Below are 16905 nucleotides of genomic sequence, written 5' to 3'. Positions count from 1 at the left end.
TTATACACTGTTAAAAAGAGTGTATATATACATATATTAATGTATCATTGAATGTTATATATCTTATACATAAATGAATATACATACATATAATATATAATATAAATAAAATACAAATACAGTATATACATATATATATATAACTTAAGTCAAGAAGTGTTTACATCTATATATATATACATATTCAAAATCATTTTTTCAATATATTTCAATGTATACACTCTAGTTTATATACTGTTAAAAAGAGTGTATATATACATATATTAATGTATCATTGAATGTTATATATCTTATACATAAATGAATATACATACATATAATATATAATATAAATAAAATACAAATACAGTATATACATATATATATATAACTTAAGTCAAGAAGTGTTTACATCTATATATATATACATATTCAAAATCATTTTTTCAATATATTTCAATGTATACACTCTAGTTTATATACTGTTAAAAAGAGTGTATATATACATATATTTGAAATGTAAACACTGAATTAAACTGAGTGAAAGCTTTACTGGTAGAATCGCTGGGTTATAAGTATCTCAGCTGAACTGGGTGTTAAAACGAACTCAGGAAGTTACAGGTTAAGGTCAAAGATCTAAAACAGCACAAAGGAAGCTAATGAACATCTGTGCTTTTCAGACTGAGCATCATCATCATCATCATCATCACTGAACTCACCTTCCTCTCACGAATTCCTCTCAGCTTCACTGGTTTGGTAAAACACTGCTGCTAATGGTAACACTAACACTAGTTAGTTTAGAGGGGTTATAACGCACTTATGATGCCTGTATGAAGCGCTATAATGAAAGCAGCCAGCTGAATGATCATTGGCTGGCTGACCATCGCGTTACGGGTTTACCTGATTACAGATATGTACGTTAGTGATGCTGGGAGCTGTGCAGCAAAGCGCACTGACTGATAATGAATGAAGGTCCTAGCCTGCACAGCTTAATTAAAACGACCAGTCTTTATTTCTTGGGGCTGACAGACCAACAGTTTGGGCTTGGCCTCAAGATCAATGACTTTAAACGAGTTAAAAGAGTTTCAATTTAAATTGCATAACCCGCCCAAGCTGTTGCGCAGTTAAATCATATGTAAAATGTATTAATTGCTTCAATAGTCTTAATCAGGGGTCCTGTCCCTAACTCTCTACTGGGTTCACCACTGTCTTTCAAAAACAATATTAAATAAACGCATTTTTACATTTTAATGTGACTTTTAAAATTAATATCGCTATTTTTTTAAATTAGTATGTGTTGGTCTATTGATTTTGCCAGATTCGCTCAGAAAGCAGGAACCTCACAACCCTGATTCCACTCAATATCTGAGTAATGTTTTTTTTTTATTTATTTATCTTTAAGAAAATACATTTTAGTAAATACCGATAACGATCAAAAATGAATCGCGCTAAAATCTCGGTTATACTCTGTTCCGATTTAGATTACCTCGATTAATAATAGCAGTAATCTATCACACCAAAATTACATCACACTACCAATAACACCCTGCAACACAGCTAAGACTTATTTTAAATAGTTAAACAGCCTTACGAAAAATAAATTACATTAAATAACCACTTTTAGTACTAAATAAAACCCATTTAAAATCTCCAGTTGACTTAGAACCACAAGTCAAGCACGTTTTCTTGTATTTAGGAGCTTGTTTTGTGTGAGATCAGATGCGATGGTAATTATAATAATAATATAAAAACAGATTCAAAACTACCGCACCGCTGTAGAACCCTGAACTGATTCTTTATGAATTTAACAGCATTTATATTTGATTTACCTACAGATATATATTAATATTTAATATTCCTTTACACTTGTGTTGATCCTGTACAGCTGAAATGCTCTTGTAACAGTGTTCTTTAATTATTTATTTATTGTTGTGTTTTATTTTATTAATCAATTACAAATATGAGATAATATGGCATTGGGCATTTGATTGTATTTACTAGATTAGATTAGATTAGATTAGATTAGATGGAGGGAATTTACATGTGCACTACATTGTTAAACTCACACACACACATGTATATATGTTTTCCCCAAATCTATCAAATACAATACGCGTAATCCTCAATGCCATTCAAAAACCTAGCATCTCCAAAACGGCAAGGGGGATGGTTAATAGGTTCTTCATAGTAATGGAAAAGGTTCTAAAATGCAACAAAAAGGCTTCCACCACAGTTCTAGCTCATACATATGTCCAGAACAGCAGCTCAACAGGAGGAGGAAACCCCTTCTGAACTTTCAATGGAAGCCGATGCAAAGATTTTATTCCAGGTCATTTTGCAGCGTTTCTATTGGTCCATCATCATGAACCGCGGATGCGGTATGAAGAACAACTGCCGGATTCACATTAAGTAGATAAAAGTGAAAACATACCCTTCTTAAGAGTTGTGCTGGTTCTTAAAGAACCATTTGGGTGCTTTAATAATGGTGCTTTGGGTCGTGAAATGGTTCTTTCTAGAACAGTTTATATAAATTACTGTACAACCTACTGTACAACTGCTTCTCTTAAATGTAAGTCTACTCAAACCAGTTTCTAATTCAGACAGTTAACTTCCATGTGGAAACCCCTCGCTGTCGCGCTAAAACCTTGTATCTTCTAAACAGCAGCTTAACAGGAGAAGGGCCGGTAAAGCCTTCTTATCTTTCAGTGGAAGTCCGTGTAGAAAGATTCATTCAGCTCAGTGTGGAGCTTTCTTATTGGTCTATTCGTCATAAAATACACCCTGATACAGTATAAGATCAACGGCCAGATTCACATTATGGAGAAAAGTGAAATCAGGGAGGGGGGTTCTGTAGCTCTTTGTCCAATTAAAACTCAGCACGGACACGGGACACGCCCCCCGACTGTATCCTGCTATAATGAGCGTGATGTACACTTAGTTTACATCTGACATTAACTGAATTTGTATCTGTTGATTCTCTGATTTTTAATCTGTTCTCTGTAAACAAGCGAACAGCATGTTGTGGTTTAACTCTGGTGATTTAATAAAGGTGAGATCTGGATGCATTTCGACACGTTTACACGTGTGTTCACATTGTTCCGTTCAGACCGGATCACTGTTTTAATGGTGTATACATACGGGCATTAGAGCTATATGTATATATATATATATTTATTTAACAGTGTATAAACTGTAGACTGTATAAACCCACTCTATTTAACAGTATATAAACTGTAGAGTATATATACCCACACTATTTAACAGTGTATAAACTGTAGAGTGTATAGACCCACTCTATTTAACAGTGTATAAACTGTAGAGTGTATAAACCCACTCTATTTAACAGTGTATAAACTGTAGAGTGTATAGACCCACACTATTTAACAGTATATAAACTGTAGAGTGTATAAACCCACTCTATTTAACAGTATATAAACTGTAGAGTGTAAAAACCCACTCTATTTAACAGTATATAAACTGTAGAGTGTATAAACCCACTCTATTCAACAGTGTATAAACTGTAGAGTGTATAAACCCACTCTATTCAACAGTGTATAAACTGTGGAGTGTATAAACCCACTCTATTTAACAGTATATAAACTGTAGTGTATAAACCCACTCTATTTAACAGTGTATAACCTGTAGAGTGTATAAACCCACTCTATTTAACAGTATATAAACTGTAGAGTGTATAAACCCACTCTATTTAACAGTATATAAACTGTAGAGTGTATAAACCCACTCTATTCAACAGTGTATAAACTGTGGAGTGTATAAACCCACTCTATTTAACAGTATATAAACTGTAGTGTATAAACCCACTCTATTTAACAGTGTATAACCTGTAGAGTGTATAAACCCACTCTATTTAACAGTATATAAACTGTAGTGTATAAACCCACTCTATTTAACAGTGTATAACCTGTAGAGTGTATAAACCCACTCTATTTAACAGTATATAAACTGTAGAGTGTATAAACCCACTCTATTTAACAGTATATAAACTGTAGAGTGTATAAACCCACTCTATTCAACAGTGTATAAACTGTAGAGTGTATAAACCCACTCTATTCAACAGTGTATAAACTGTGGAGTGTATAAACCCACTCTATTTAAGAGTGTATAAACTGTAGAGTGTATGGACCCACTGTATTTAACAGTATGTAAACTGTAGAGTGTATAGACCCACTTTATTTAACAGTATATAAACTGTAGAGTTTATAAACTCACGCTATTTAACAGTGTATAAACTGTAGAGTGTATAAACCCACTCTACTCAACAGTATATAAACTGTAGAGTGTATAAACCCACTCTATTTAACAGTATATAAACTGTAGAGTGTATAAACCCACTCTATTTAACAGTATATAAACTGTAGAGTGTATAAACCCACTCTATTTAACAGTGTATAAACTGTAGAGTGTATAAACCCACTCTACTCAACAGTATATAAACTGTAGAGTGTATAAACCCACTCTATTTAACAGTATATAAACTGTAGAGTGTATAAACCCACTCTATTTAACAGTGTATAAACTGTAGAGTGTATAAACCCACTCTATTCAACAGTGTATAAACTGTAGACTGTATAAACCCACTCTATTCAACAGTGTATAAACTGTAGAGTTTATAGACCCACTCTATTTAACAGTATATAAACTGTAGAGTGTATAAACCCACTCTATTTAACAGTGTATAACCTGTAGAGTGTATAAACTCACTCTATTTAACAGTATATAACCTGTAGAGTGTATAAACCCACTCTATTTAACAGTGTGTAACCTGTAGAGTGTATAAACCCACTCTATTTAACAGTATATAAACTGTAGAGTGTATAAACCCACTCTATTTAACAGTGTATAAACTGTAGAGTGTATAAACCCACTCTATTTAACAGTGTGTAACCTGTAGAGTGTATAAACTCACTCTATTTAACAGTATATAACCTGTAGAGTGTATAAACTCACTCTATTTAACAGTGTATAACCTGTAGAGTGTATAAACTCACTCTATTTAACAGTATATAACCTGTAGAGTGTATAAACCCACTCTATTTAACAGTGTGTAACCTGTAGAGTGTATAAACCCACTCTATTTAACAGTATATAAACTGTAGAGTGTATAAACCCACTCTATTTAACAGTGTATAACCTGTAGAGTGTATAAACTCACTCTATTTAACAGTATATAACCTGTAGAGTGTATAAACTCACTCTATTTAACAGTGTATAACCTGTAGAGTGTATAAACTCACTCTATTTAACAGTATATAAACTGTAGAGTGTATAAACCCACTCTATTCAACAGTATATAAACTGTAGAGTGTATAAACCCACTCTATTTAACAGTATATAACCTGTAGAGTGTATAAACACACTCTATTCAGAATACACTCAATGCATTCAGCTGCTGCGCCCCCTGTGGTGGTCTCGTCGTATTTATTTATATCACAGCAGTTCCATCAAGGTCCAGATGCACTGGTCCTGGTTCTGATACACTCAGTCCCCACATTCATTAATCCAGTACTCAGAGCTGGAGGGGAACCTTAAGGAACCTCAGTCCGGCCTGATTTGAGAGCAGGTCATCAAATCTGGTCAAGTTGTGTAAAACGGGGTCATTAAAGCGACAGAGTGCACGGCTCATTAGTCCGAGCTGTGGGGGGGGGGCTTCTGTAACTCGACCCTCTGTGTAGCTTCTCCATCACGACTCCAGTCGCGCGCCCCGCGGTCAGTCCTGCTAACTGACTTTCCAGATGTTTTTCTTTTTTTTGAGGGTCGCTGTTTGGGTTTGGCCTTATCTGGCCGCAGCACTCGCGCCGTGATTTCAGGACTGCTGGGCTCGTCATTTTACTGCCCATTGTTCTCCTGAGTGGCGTTTAAAGATAGACCACCAGTGGTCCTGATTACAGCACTAACCCTCTCATTCCTTCACTCAGAGCCACCACACAGCCCGTCATAACTAACACACCCATTAAGCCAGTCATATCCATATCTCCTCTCCCAGTCAGCACTGGGAGCTGAATCAGCGCTGGAATGAGGGGATTTCAACCTCCATTCAGCAGCACTGCTATACAGGGTTTAGTGCACGCGCTCTCCCAGCAAATCACATTTTAATACTGATCATATTCATCGATACTTTGTTCTATTTATTTCTACAGTGGGAGTGAATCTCGAAAAATATTCTGCTCTTTATTTTTTTCAAGGGTTCTGTACAACTCAATGACAAATGGTGGTTCTCAATGGTTCTTCACCTGGTTAAAGGGTTCTTAGCACTTATCATTATACGTCAAATAACTCTCTGTTGCTTAAAACATAGAACCATTATTTTAAACAGTTCTATAAAATACTGAATAGGGGTTCTTTAACTCATTAAGACCTCTTTAAGTGGAACCCTTTACAATTAAATATAGAACCATCTACAGAAATAGATTGCATTTGGGTGCTTAAATGTTTTAGGCAGGTAAAAGGTTCCTCAGATTTGTGGAAAAGCATCTGTAGAACCTTTATAGAACCTAAATGCTTCTCTAAGCAATTAGGGTTCTGTTTAGCACTACAAAAGGGTTCTGTGATTCATTATATATAGAGGATAAAGTGGATATAATTTTAAATATTGTTCTAATTTCCAAGAAAAACAAGTTCTTTAAAGTATGAAGGGGTTCTTTGACTTATAATGATCTTAGAACCCCTTTTGGGGCTATATAGAATCATTTTTATCTCAAAACATAAAACAAAATTTTCACCAATGTAGGGAACCCTTGAAACAGGCATGTATTTGGATACTTCAATGGTTCTTCCCCCAGATAAAGGGTTCTTCAGAAAGGTAGATAGATGTTAAACATGGTTCTTTATGAGTCAAATAATCATGTTCAGCACTTTATAGAACCTCCTTTTGCTTATAGAAATCAGTTCTGAACGAGTTCTCTCCACAGGCCTCTTTAACATGACTAATTATATTAACCACTCATTATCTGTATAAAAGTCTTTTGATCTAATTTAATGCATAATGTACAATTACATCATTCTTGACCACAGTGATTATTTTGTTGGTGGATTGTTGGTGATGTTGATTCTTACCAATGCTCTCACACAATATTGTATTTATGTATTTATTTATTTATTTTTTGTCCCATACATTTCGTGGATGTTGTTCATATAGAGTTTTAGTATTGGACTAAACCAAGGATGATATATCCTTAAAAACGTTTAGTCTGGACTTAAGCTTATTATAACTGATTAAATTTTTTTTTATCAGTTTTTATTAGTAAAGCACTCAAAGAAACATTCGAATGCGTTCTAATGCCTAATATCTGCATGGCCAGGTTGTTCTTGTAGGATGGAGGCCATAAAATGCTGTACTTAACTGACTCTGTATGTAATAAACTTTATTTTTCATACTAAACTGATCCTATATTTACTAAACTATTTATTAGTAGTACTAAACTGACCCTATATTTACTAAACTATATATTATTTGTACTAAACTGACCCTATATTTACTAAACTATATATTATTTGTACTAATGTGACCCTATATTTACTAAACTATATATTATTTGTACTAAACCGACCCTATATTTACTAAACTATATATTATTTGTACTAAACCGATCCTATATTTACTAAACTATATATTATTTGTACTAAACTGACCCTATATTTACTAAACTATATATTATTTGTACTAAACTGATCCTATATTTACTAAAGTAGATATTATTTGTACTAAACTGACCCTATATTTACTAAAGTAGATATTATTTGTACTAAACTGACCCTATATTTACTAAACTATATATTATTTGTACTAAAGTGACCCTATATTTACTAAAGTAGATATTATTTGTACTAAAGTGACCCTATATTTACTAAACTATATATTATTTGTACTAAAGTGACCCTATATTTATATAATATATTTATCTATTTATATTATATTATTTGTACTAAACTGACCCTATATTTACTAAACTATATATTATTTGTACTAAACCGACCCTATATTTACTAAACTATATATTATTTGTACTAAACCGACCCTATATTTACTAAACTATATATTATTTGTACTAAACCGATCCTATATTTACTAAACTATATATTATTTGTACTAAACTGACCCTATATTTACTAAACTATATATTATTTGTACTAAACTGACCCTATATTTACTAAACTATATATTGTTTGTACTAAACCGATCCTATATTTACTAAACTATATATTATTTGTACTAAACTGACCCTATATTTACTAAACTATATATTATTTGTACTAAAGTGACCCTATATTTACATAATATATTTATCTATATATATTATATTATTTGTACTAAACTGACCCTATATTTACTAAACTATATATTATTTGTACTAAACTGACCCTATATTTACTAAACTATATATTATTTGTACTAAACTGACCCTATATTTACTAAACTATATATTATTTGTACTAAAGTGACCCTATATTTATATAATATATTTATCTATATATATTATATTATTTGTACTAAACTGACCCTATATTTACTAAACTATATATTATTTGTACTAAACTGACCCTATATTTACTAAAGTAGATATTATTTGTACTAAACTGACCCTATATTTACTAAAGTAGATATTATTTGTATTCTCTTTATTCTCTTTATTGTCCCTAGAATAAGTATGCTCAGCTAAATTGCCTGTTTACCAAATTAAGAAGTTTTAAAGGTTGAATGGACGCTGTGGTTATTAATAAAACTTTTAATATTAATATTACTGGTTTCTGTAAAGCTGCTTTGTGAGAACGCCAGTTCTAAAAAGTGCCATTCACATAAATCTGATCTGATCTGATCTGATCTGATCTGATTGAAATCTCTGATTGGCGGGATTTGAGGAACCTGAGCTACATTTGGAAGTGAAAATGTTGCCAGAAGAAGATGAGCTGTGGTGAGACCACATTCCACTGCCATTTATAAACTAAGAAATCATTGATGTAGCTTCATTCACAGCTTTTTTCTTTTTGTTATTGTTTTTTTTTTTTATCTCTGAATGGGAAAAGGGTAACAAATCTGCGCTCGTGACTCCTGTCTGACGTCACGAAGTGTAAATGAATGGGTTGGGGATGGGAAGAAGTGGGGGGTCACCAGTCACGAAGCAGTGCGAGCGCATTCCAGCGCGCGCTCCGTGGGCCACGCCCCCTCCTCTTTATAACGGATAGGAGGGACCGCTACTCCAACAAACGCTCTCCAAGCGCAGAAGATAGCTGAAGGTAGGTCCACACTGCTCTGCAGGCTACTCTCTCCATTCAGTCCGCTGGGTCTTAACGCCTGAGCAGAACCACTGTTCTGCTGAAGGTGTTGGTTCTGTCTGATTTATAGCTAGAACCTTTTAAAATGGGTTCTGAGACCGAACAAATATTTTGTAGCTTTGGTGATCTTTGGTTTGCTGATTTCTGATCATTTCTGTTTTCTGCAGATGGAGATGTATCAGGCCGGATATTACACTGAGGACTTCAGAACTCAGGAGGTTCCTGGAGGCTTTGACTTCAGTTCATATGGTAAATAAAGTACATTTATTTCAATACTCTCATATACCTATAAATGGTTCTAGCACAGTTTAGCTTGGGTGAGAACGTCCACCTTATGTGGAGGTTCTTTAAACCTGGACGTCCCATTTCCTCACTAAGTACCAAAAAGTGGCTCTTCCTCTATTCTGGAAAGTGACTATTCAAAAAGACTGAGGTCCTGCTCGGTTCAGAATATCCACCTTATGTGGAAGCCTGGAAGTTCTGTAATCTGGGAGGTTCCCACACCAATCCCACTTCCAACGGTGGTTCTTCCATTGGAAGATGAATTATGGACCAAAAGTTGGTTCCTCTTGTATTTAGAGTGTTTCTGAAGCTGTAAGCCTCCCATTTGGTTCTGCCGTTGAGGGAGAAGGTGACTGGGAGAAGGTCTGGGCCGATTTTAGGAGACCTGAGTGTTCCTGTCACGTTTCCTGAGTCTGCGTGCAAAACATTTCCTCTGTCCTTCAACCATCGAGCCACAGTCGCAGCAGGGCCTGTCAGACAGCCCAAACCTGGACCTTGACATCTTGTTTGCTTGCGCTGATTCCTCGGCGGTCAGGAAAGCAGGGCTGTGGGGACACATGTGTGCAGACAGTGAGGAATGCGTGGAGCAGGGCTGCGGCGGTGTGGAGGTGCTCAGGTTAAAGATACAGCTGCTTTTTTCCCCTCGGCCGGATCCCTCCCTCTTTTCCTAATCCTTTCCTCCAGACTTCCTCCTCAAACAGATTTAGCGCCCCCTCTCCTCCCCCCTTTCATCATCCCTCCGTCCCAGCGCCTCGGCCTGCTTCCTCCCTTGCTCCGGCCCGGTTTGGACTGGAGTCGAGGGTGGGGGGTGGGGGGTGGGGGGGTGGTGCTGCTGGACTGGGTGGGGCTCTGGAATCAAGTAGCTGTATGTTGTTGTTGTTGAGATTTGGGCAGATACTGGTTCTTTACCATTAAGCTGAATGAAGAACCAGTTGCAGAGTTGGGCGGATACTGGTTGTTATGGTTTATGATGGTGGAAGGGTGTCCACCCTGGTGGAGGGTCTTCTGCAGTGTCTTTTCTCGGGCTCCTGCTCAGTTCATTCATGTTGATATCTCTGATAATGTACCCGCAGACTACAATGGTGAAGACCTGTCCTTTTTGTTAGACAGCAAAGGACCCATCCAACCGCAGTACACCGACACGTACGGGGATCTGCAGAAGGACCACGCCAACAGCTCCAAAGGTAAGGACCCCTCAGAGAACCTTCACTTCCTCTGTCCAAAAAAAGAGCACTACATTTGGTTGACATAGTTGACAAAGAACCTTTAAAGAACCTTTGAAGATGTATTTGAATTATGGTTTTATATAGAAGCACTGCCTTTAGTAAGGAACCTTTAAAGAACCCCTTTGATAAGGATGTTGCTGGATTTCTCTGACTAGGACTTCCTCCCATTATGGTTCTATATTGAAGCATTGGCCTTAGTAAAGAACCACTGAAGAACCTTTTTAGCTGGATTTCTGAATAGGACTTCAAGGTTCTTCAATGATTCCTCCTTACTAAAGGCAATTAGATTAGCTAGAACCCATTTGATGTTTAAATAGTTCTTTGCATTGATTGGAGACCTTTAGGAGATAGACCATGTTTCAGTACTATATAAAACTATTTTTGCTTAGTGTATGGTAGAGAACCCTTTGTATGGTTCTAAATAGCAAAAAAAAGTGTTTTGGTTCTTCTCAGAATTACAGTCTGATCATTACCTCTGTCCACTCTTCTGTCCGTCTAGTTCACTCCAGTGATCCTGGCTTGTTTAGCTTGGACTCCTACCCAGAGTTTAACTGCTGGACATCGTACACCACAGGTAAGAAGCACTTCTTCTACATTTAAAATGCTCTGGAACGTCTGATGTGGGGTTCTACCTAAACCGGGCCACTCTGAGAACCTTCCTTTCAATCAAAAATGGATCAGTTCAATAACAGTTCAATAAAAGAGTCATTTAAGCATTTACTTATAGGTAAATTGTTGCTCTCACACTCCTTGTATCTCAAAAATGGAGAAGCCTTCTTCACTTTCAGTGGAAGTCAATGGGAAAATATGTTAATCCAGATAATTTTGGAACATTTCTATTGGTCCTTTCATCATGAAATTCTGTTATAATGTAAAGAACAACCAGATTCACATTATGGAGAAAAGTGTTAAACGACAAAAATTGAGATCCAAGGTTTTTGTGAGACAGTGATTAGTAACTTAGTAACTAACTTCTTCTGAGTGCTTAATGGTTCTACGTCTGGTAAATTAGTCCTTCCCAATGATGGAAGCCCTTTTTTAAAAATTGTTCTTTAAAGAAACCTGATTAAAATGGTTCTAAAATGGTTCTGATTGGGTTGGCAAACTCATTTCTGACAGTTGACGGTTCTTGAATCTTGGAGAACCCTGAATCTGAATGCTTCATGTCTCTCTGTTCTCAGTTCCTGATGGTATGCTGACAGACAGACCTCAGGGAGGCTTTCAGGACTCTGCCTCTCAGACCTACCAGAACCTGCTGCCCCCATGCCAACCGGCCCAGAGCAGCCCCTTCAGCGCCGCTGTGGACCCCAGCAGCCTCTACCAGCCCACCAAAGAGCTCAGCTGCAGAGGGACATCTGCAGGTGAGTACCATAAGAGGCAGCTTTTGACAGTGGGGTGGAGTGGTCAGATAGAACCAGGTTCTACCAGGGTTCCTTACTGAAGGCAGTGGTTATACATCTGTAAACCATCGGAAGAACCATTTGAAAGCTTATACTGCTATTTCAGATGGTTCAAGTCATGGATTCCCTCCTTGGTACTGTCCACACCCATAAAGAAGGGTTCTTTAGTCTATAGAGAACCATGACAAGTTAAAGAACCATTTAGAATCCAGAAAACCTGCTGTACACACGAAGATCCTTGAGGATTGTTTGAAGGTTCTTCAATTTGAAACCATGGTAGAACCTTTCTCTTCTAAAAACTTTGAAGGTTCCTTAAAAGGGTTTTAAATTAAAGAACATCCATCAGTTCCTCAAGGTTCTTATACTTTTAGCACTGTATGAGATTAATTGGAGACCTTATGTAGCTCCAGTCAACCTTAGGGTTCTGTAAAGTACTATAAAAGGTCTGTATTTTAAGTAAGATGTGTGAAATATTTAACCTTCAAATGGTTCTGCGAGTTGTTAAAGAACCTGGAGCCTTAAAGAACCCTCTTTTTAAAGATGGTACTGTGTAGAACCATTTATTGCAGTATATGCAGCGTACAGAAGGGGTAGATGTCACTGGGAATTCTTAGTCACAAGGTTGTGGGTTCAATACCCAAAGCTAAAGCCACTCTTGGGCCATTTACTAGTAATTTAATGTGAATCAGTCCAATATGACGACATCAAAGCAGTGTATGATCGTCATATGACGGTTCCTAACTCATCATAACCACCAACCGTCTTCACGTTTGTGCTGCAGGCGACGCAGACAGGAGTTACGGTCTGTACGAGACAGAAGCGCAAAGCAGACCGTCACCATACTGGTCAGATTACTCCTCCTCCAGCTACTGCAGTCCACTGCTGGGCCAGCCTCCATCTGCCTCATCACCCATCCCTCAGCCCTCAGAACCCTTCTGCCCCCGTGTGGCCAAGCGACGCACTGCGCCTTCCCAGAGACTGGAGCGAGAGGGCGAGGTGGCCGGCATGTCCGCCTACCCAGGTGAGCTTCTCAAAGGAAAGGCAGGACAAGATGACCCTGAGTGTCTACTATAAGGAACCCAAACCAATAGTGGAACCCTTTACACCATTTGTTCAAGCTCTTCAAAAGACCACATACAACAGGCCCTTTAACCAGGCATAGAAGCATAGAACCATGGTTTCCAAATGGTTCTTTGAGCAGTCATGGCTAAAGAACCCATTTTAAGGGTCTCTAGTGTACCTACATTCAATTACTTTTTTGTTCTAGATTTACACACCATGTTATTCTCATTTGCATAACAAGACATCATTCGTTTACTGTTGCAGGATCAGGACCAATCCAGCTGTGGCAGTTCCTGCTGGAGCTTCTGCTGGACTCTGCCTGCCACACCTTCATCAGCTGGACAGGAGATGGCTGGGAGTTCAAGATGTCCGACCCTGCAGAGGTAAAGATACACAGCTTTAGACACCCAGATTTAGGCCAAATGTGGTCCTTCAGCTGAGACATGTTTGGCGTCTAAAGTTGGTGCTTCTATGGTTTTGTGGTGGAGCTCCGAGGCTCAAGGTTTTGGGTGGGACACACTTTCGGCCTGCCATCGCTTGTTAGCTACATTAGCCTCTGAGCTCCAGTGTAGAACTGAAGAAGTTCACTAATGTAAAAATGTTGAGTCTACTGTACCTCCAATCAATAGCACAATAATTTGAGGCTTAATTATTGTTATTGCTAGAAGTTTAATAAAATATCAGTTTTACTTTGTAAAGAACCCATAAGAACCCATAAGACAGAAAAACTGCTGTACACTTTAAAAAATATAAGATCCTTGAGAAGGTTCTCCAGTTTGAAACTGTGGAGGATTTCAAGGACCTTCAAGGAATTCTTTTACTAAAAACCTTTTCTTGAAGGTTCCTCAAAGCACCTTAAGATGTTTCACTTTAAAGAACCTCCAAAAGTTCTGCATTGATCTTGTACTTTTAACAGTGTAGATGGTTCTATGAAGACCAATATATCCAGCAACCCTTTTCAGTACAACATAGTCAACTCTTAGGGTTCTAAAATAATGGTAGAACCAACATTAAATGAAATGTTTTAATGGTGCTTTGCATGGCTATGGCAGGTTTAGAAAATGGTTCTATTTAGAACCACATAGGTTTTCACTATCAGTACAAATCATAGAACCCCTTTTTGAATAGAGTGCACTGATGCCACAGCCATCCGTAAGTTGTGTAATAAACTAACAACTACTGTTGCTGTCATGCAAAGACCTTTGGAGATGCACAGCAACATTTGCATACATACTTTTCGAATGAGGCACTATGCAGGCAGCCAATCAGAACAGAGCTCATTTACATATATCTTAATGTCTTAAAGGCACAGTAACACAGCAGCCTGTTTGATTCTAAAAGGTAAAAAGACGTTAACCACTGCACAAATCAAGCTTTAATTCAACGACACTTCCTTCGGTCAGTCGCTTTTCACAGTAATATTAAAGTCCACTCTTTTCCCTGTCGTATTAAAGGTGGCCAAGCGATGGGGTCAGTGCAAGAACAAGCCCAAAATGAACTACGAGAAGCTGAGCCGAGGCCTGCGCTACTATTACCACAAGAACATCATCCACAAAACGGCCGGCAAGCGCTACGTCTACCGCTTCGTGTGCGATGTGCAGGGCATGCTGGGAAAGAGCGCACAGGAGGTCCTGACTAGCATGAACATCTCGCCGTCGAATGCAGGGTCACCGAGGTCAGCAGGTACCACGAAGTCAGAGGACACAGTGGACGTGTGGCCGCATTAGCGACGTCAGTCTCCGAAGGATTGAGTCGTGCGCCCAGGCCGAGGCTGAGGCCGATCTGTGGACATTGGGCTTCTGGGTGGATTGTTCTGAGGAGGCTCCTCGGTCCTGCTCATGGTGGGCTGGCGGGCGGTCTCTCGTACCTCCACTCGCCTGTATGGACGTAGGAATGCCCTGTCCTTTGACTCTGGACCTGCTGTACACTGTTAAAAGTATAAGATCCTTGAGGAACTTCTACCTTTAACAGTGTAGATGGGTCTTTTATGTATTTTGAGGAGGTCCATCTCCACCATGCATTCAAGCACTCCTCGGTCCTGCTCATGATGGACTGGCGGTCTCTGGTAGCTCACTGTAAGGAGGTAGAAAGTGCCTCCACTCGCCTGTATGGACGTAGGAATGGCCTGTCCTTGGACTCTGTGCTCTAAATAAGCAATGCAGTTCCACCGTTTTCAGCCCATTGTGTAAATGTCGTCAGCTACCTCCTATTTTGATTAAACCACTACGATGACGTGAACTGAGCTAATGTGTATTATTGTAAATAAATCAGTTTGTGTACAGCCTGGTGTTCCGTCCGTCATTCACACACATACACTCTCCGCAAAAAGGGGTCTGTATAGAGCTGAAATAGGGCTTCTTAGACTCACAGCAAAAGTGGAACCCTATTTTAGAGCTATAGCCTCTCTTACACCCTTCTTTGAGGGTTCTTTAGTAAAAGCAATGATCTACACAGTATTGACAAAAGTAGTGGGACACCTGCTCATTCATTGTTTCTTCCTAAATCAAGAGTAAGGGTGGAGTAACTGTCTCTACTGTGCAGAGAAGAAGACTTGCTACTAGATTTTGGAGGAGGAGCATTGCTGTGAGGATTTGATTGCATTTGCTCAGCAATATGAGCGTTAGTGAGGTCAGGATGTTGGATGATGATCACCACCCCACCTCATCATCCCCAACTCATCCCATCCAAAAGTGCTGGATGTAGCTCCTCCACCACCATCATTCCAGAGAACAAAGCTCTTCCACTGCTCCACAGCTCCTCAATGCCGGGGGGCTTTATACCCCTCTAGCCCACGCCTGGCATTATTAGGCAGCATGGAGCCAATAGGGTCATGTTGTTGATGTGCTCCAGAGGGTCCTATTCTATTGGCAGTACCTCTTCTCTACAGGGGCTAGACAGGCTGTGGGTGTCCACAAACATTTGGACATTGCAGTGTATGTAAAATCAGAACCAGTAAGGCTTACTTAGGATTGGGGGGAAAAATGTGTAGATGGTTCTAGATAGTACCCAAACAGGCTTCACTATTTCTACCATTTTCAACACGGATCATAACCCCCTTTTTTAGAATCTAGAATTGGGTTGTCATGGGTCTATACAGAACTGTTGCCTTTACTAAAAACCCTTGAAGAACCCCTTAAAAAGTTCTATATAGAACCATGACAACTCAATGATTTATTCAAATGCTCAGATGATTCTATGCTCTAAGCAAAATGGGTTCTATGTAGTACTGAAAAAGGGTTTTTTAACTTATGACAATTATGGAACCACTGTAGGTGCTAGACAGAACTTTTTTAGAAGGTTCTATATAGAGCTATAACAATTCAATGGACCATGCGATTGCTCAGACGGTTTCTGCCTGATTAAGGGTTCTTCAGATTGTTATTGTACCTATGTTTCTATTTTCTAAATAAATGGGTTCTCCGACTGGCTAAAGGGTTCTCTGAATTAAAAAAAAAAGGGTTCTATTGTTGCACAAAAAAGGGTTCCATTGTTATCAAATCAAGGAACCCCTTTTCAGTACTATATATAAGCTCTTTTGTTTGTACCAAACAAACGAACCAAACATTCAGTAAAGTACTGTCTACAGAAGGTTTCCCACCAATCCTAAGAACCCTTTAATCAGGCAAAGAACCATCTGAGCATGCACTCTTTAAAATGGGTTCCTG

The 16905-nt window shown here is 38.2% G+C and overlaps 1 protein-coding gene across 3 annotated transcripts; it reads left to right on the top strand.

Annotated features, from left to right (window-relative positions):
• The first annotated feature begins 9209 nt into the window (after positions 1 to 9209).
• Positions 9210 to 15521, top strand: etsrp (ETS1-related protein). 3 transcript variants are annotated; one of them, XM_072659836.1, is made up of 8 exons: positions 9210 to 9231; positions 9438 to 9519; positions 10659 to 10736; positions 11278 to 11352; positions 11960 to 12139; positions 12960 to 13199; positions 13505 to 13623; positions 14695 to 15521. In XM_072659836.1, exons 2-8 carry the CDS (start codon positions 9438 to 9440, stop codon positions 14965 to 14967), a joined length of 1047 nt encoding a protein of 348 aa, XP_072515937.1. In that variant the 5' UTR covers positions 9210 to 9231; the 3' UTR covers positions 14968 to 15521. The 3 variants fall into 3 exon arrangements, with proteins under 3 accessions (XP_072515937.1, XP_072515919.1, XP_072515928.1); XM_072659818.1 differs by having other exon boundaries at positions 10626 to 10736; XM_072659827.1 differs by lacking the exon at positions 9210 to 9231 and adding an exon at positions 9290 to 9316 and having other exon boundaries at positions 10626 to 10736.
• The last annotated feature ends 1384 nt before the right edge of the window (positions 15522 to 16905 follow it).

Source organism: Salminus brasiliensis, chromosome 1 (assembly GCF_030463535.1).
Source record: "Salminus brasiliensis chromosome 1, fSalBra1.hap2, whole genome shotgun sequence".
Taxonomy (NCBI): domain Eukaryota; kingdom Metazoa; phylum Chordata; class Actinopteri; order Characiformes; family Bryconidae; genus Salminus; species Salminus brasiliensis.
This window is presented reverse-complemented; position numbering and strand designations above follow the sequence as displayed.

Coding starts and splice junctions, on each gene's coding strand:
- etsrp (XM_072659818.1), top strand. CDS start 9,438: ATGGAGATGTATCAGGCCGGATATTACACTGAGGACTTCAGAACTCAG. Junction 9,520..10,625: donor CTTTGACTTCAGTTCATATG/GTAAATAAAGTA, acceptor ATGTACCCGCAG/ACTACAATGGTGAAGACCTG. Junction 11,353..11,959: donor CTGGACATCGTACACCACAG/GTAAGAAGCACT, acceptor CTCTGTTCTCAG/TTCCTGATGGTATGCTGACA.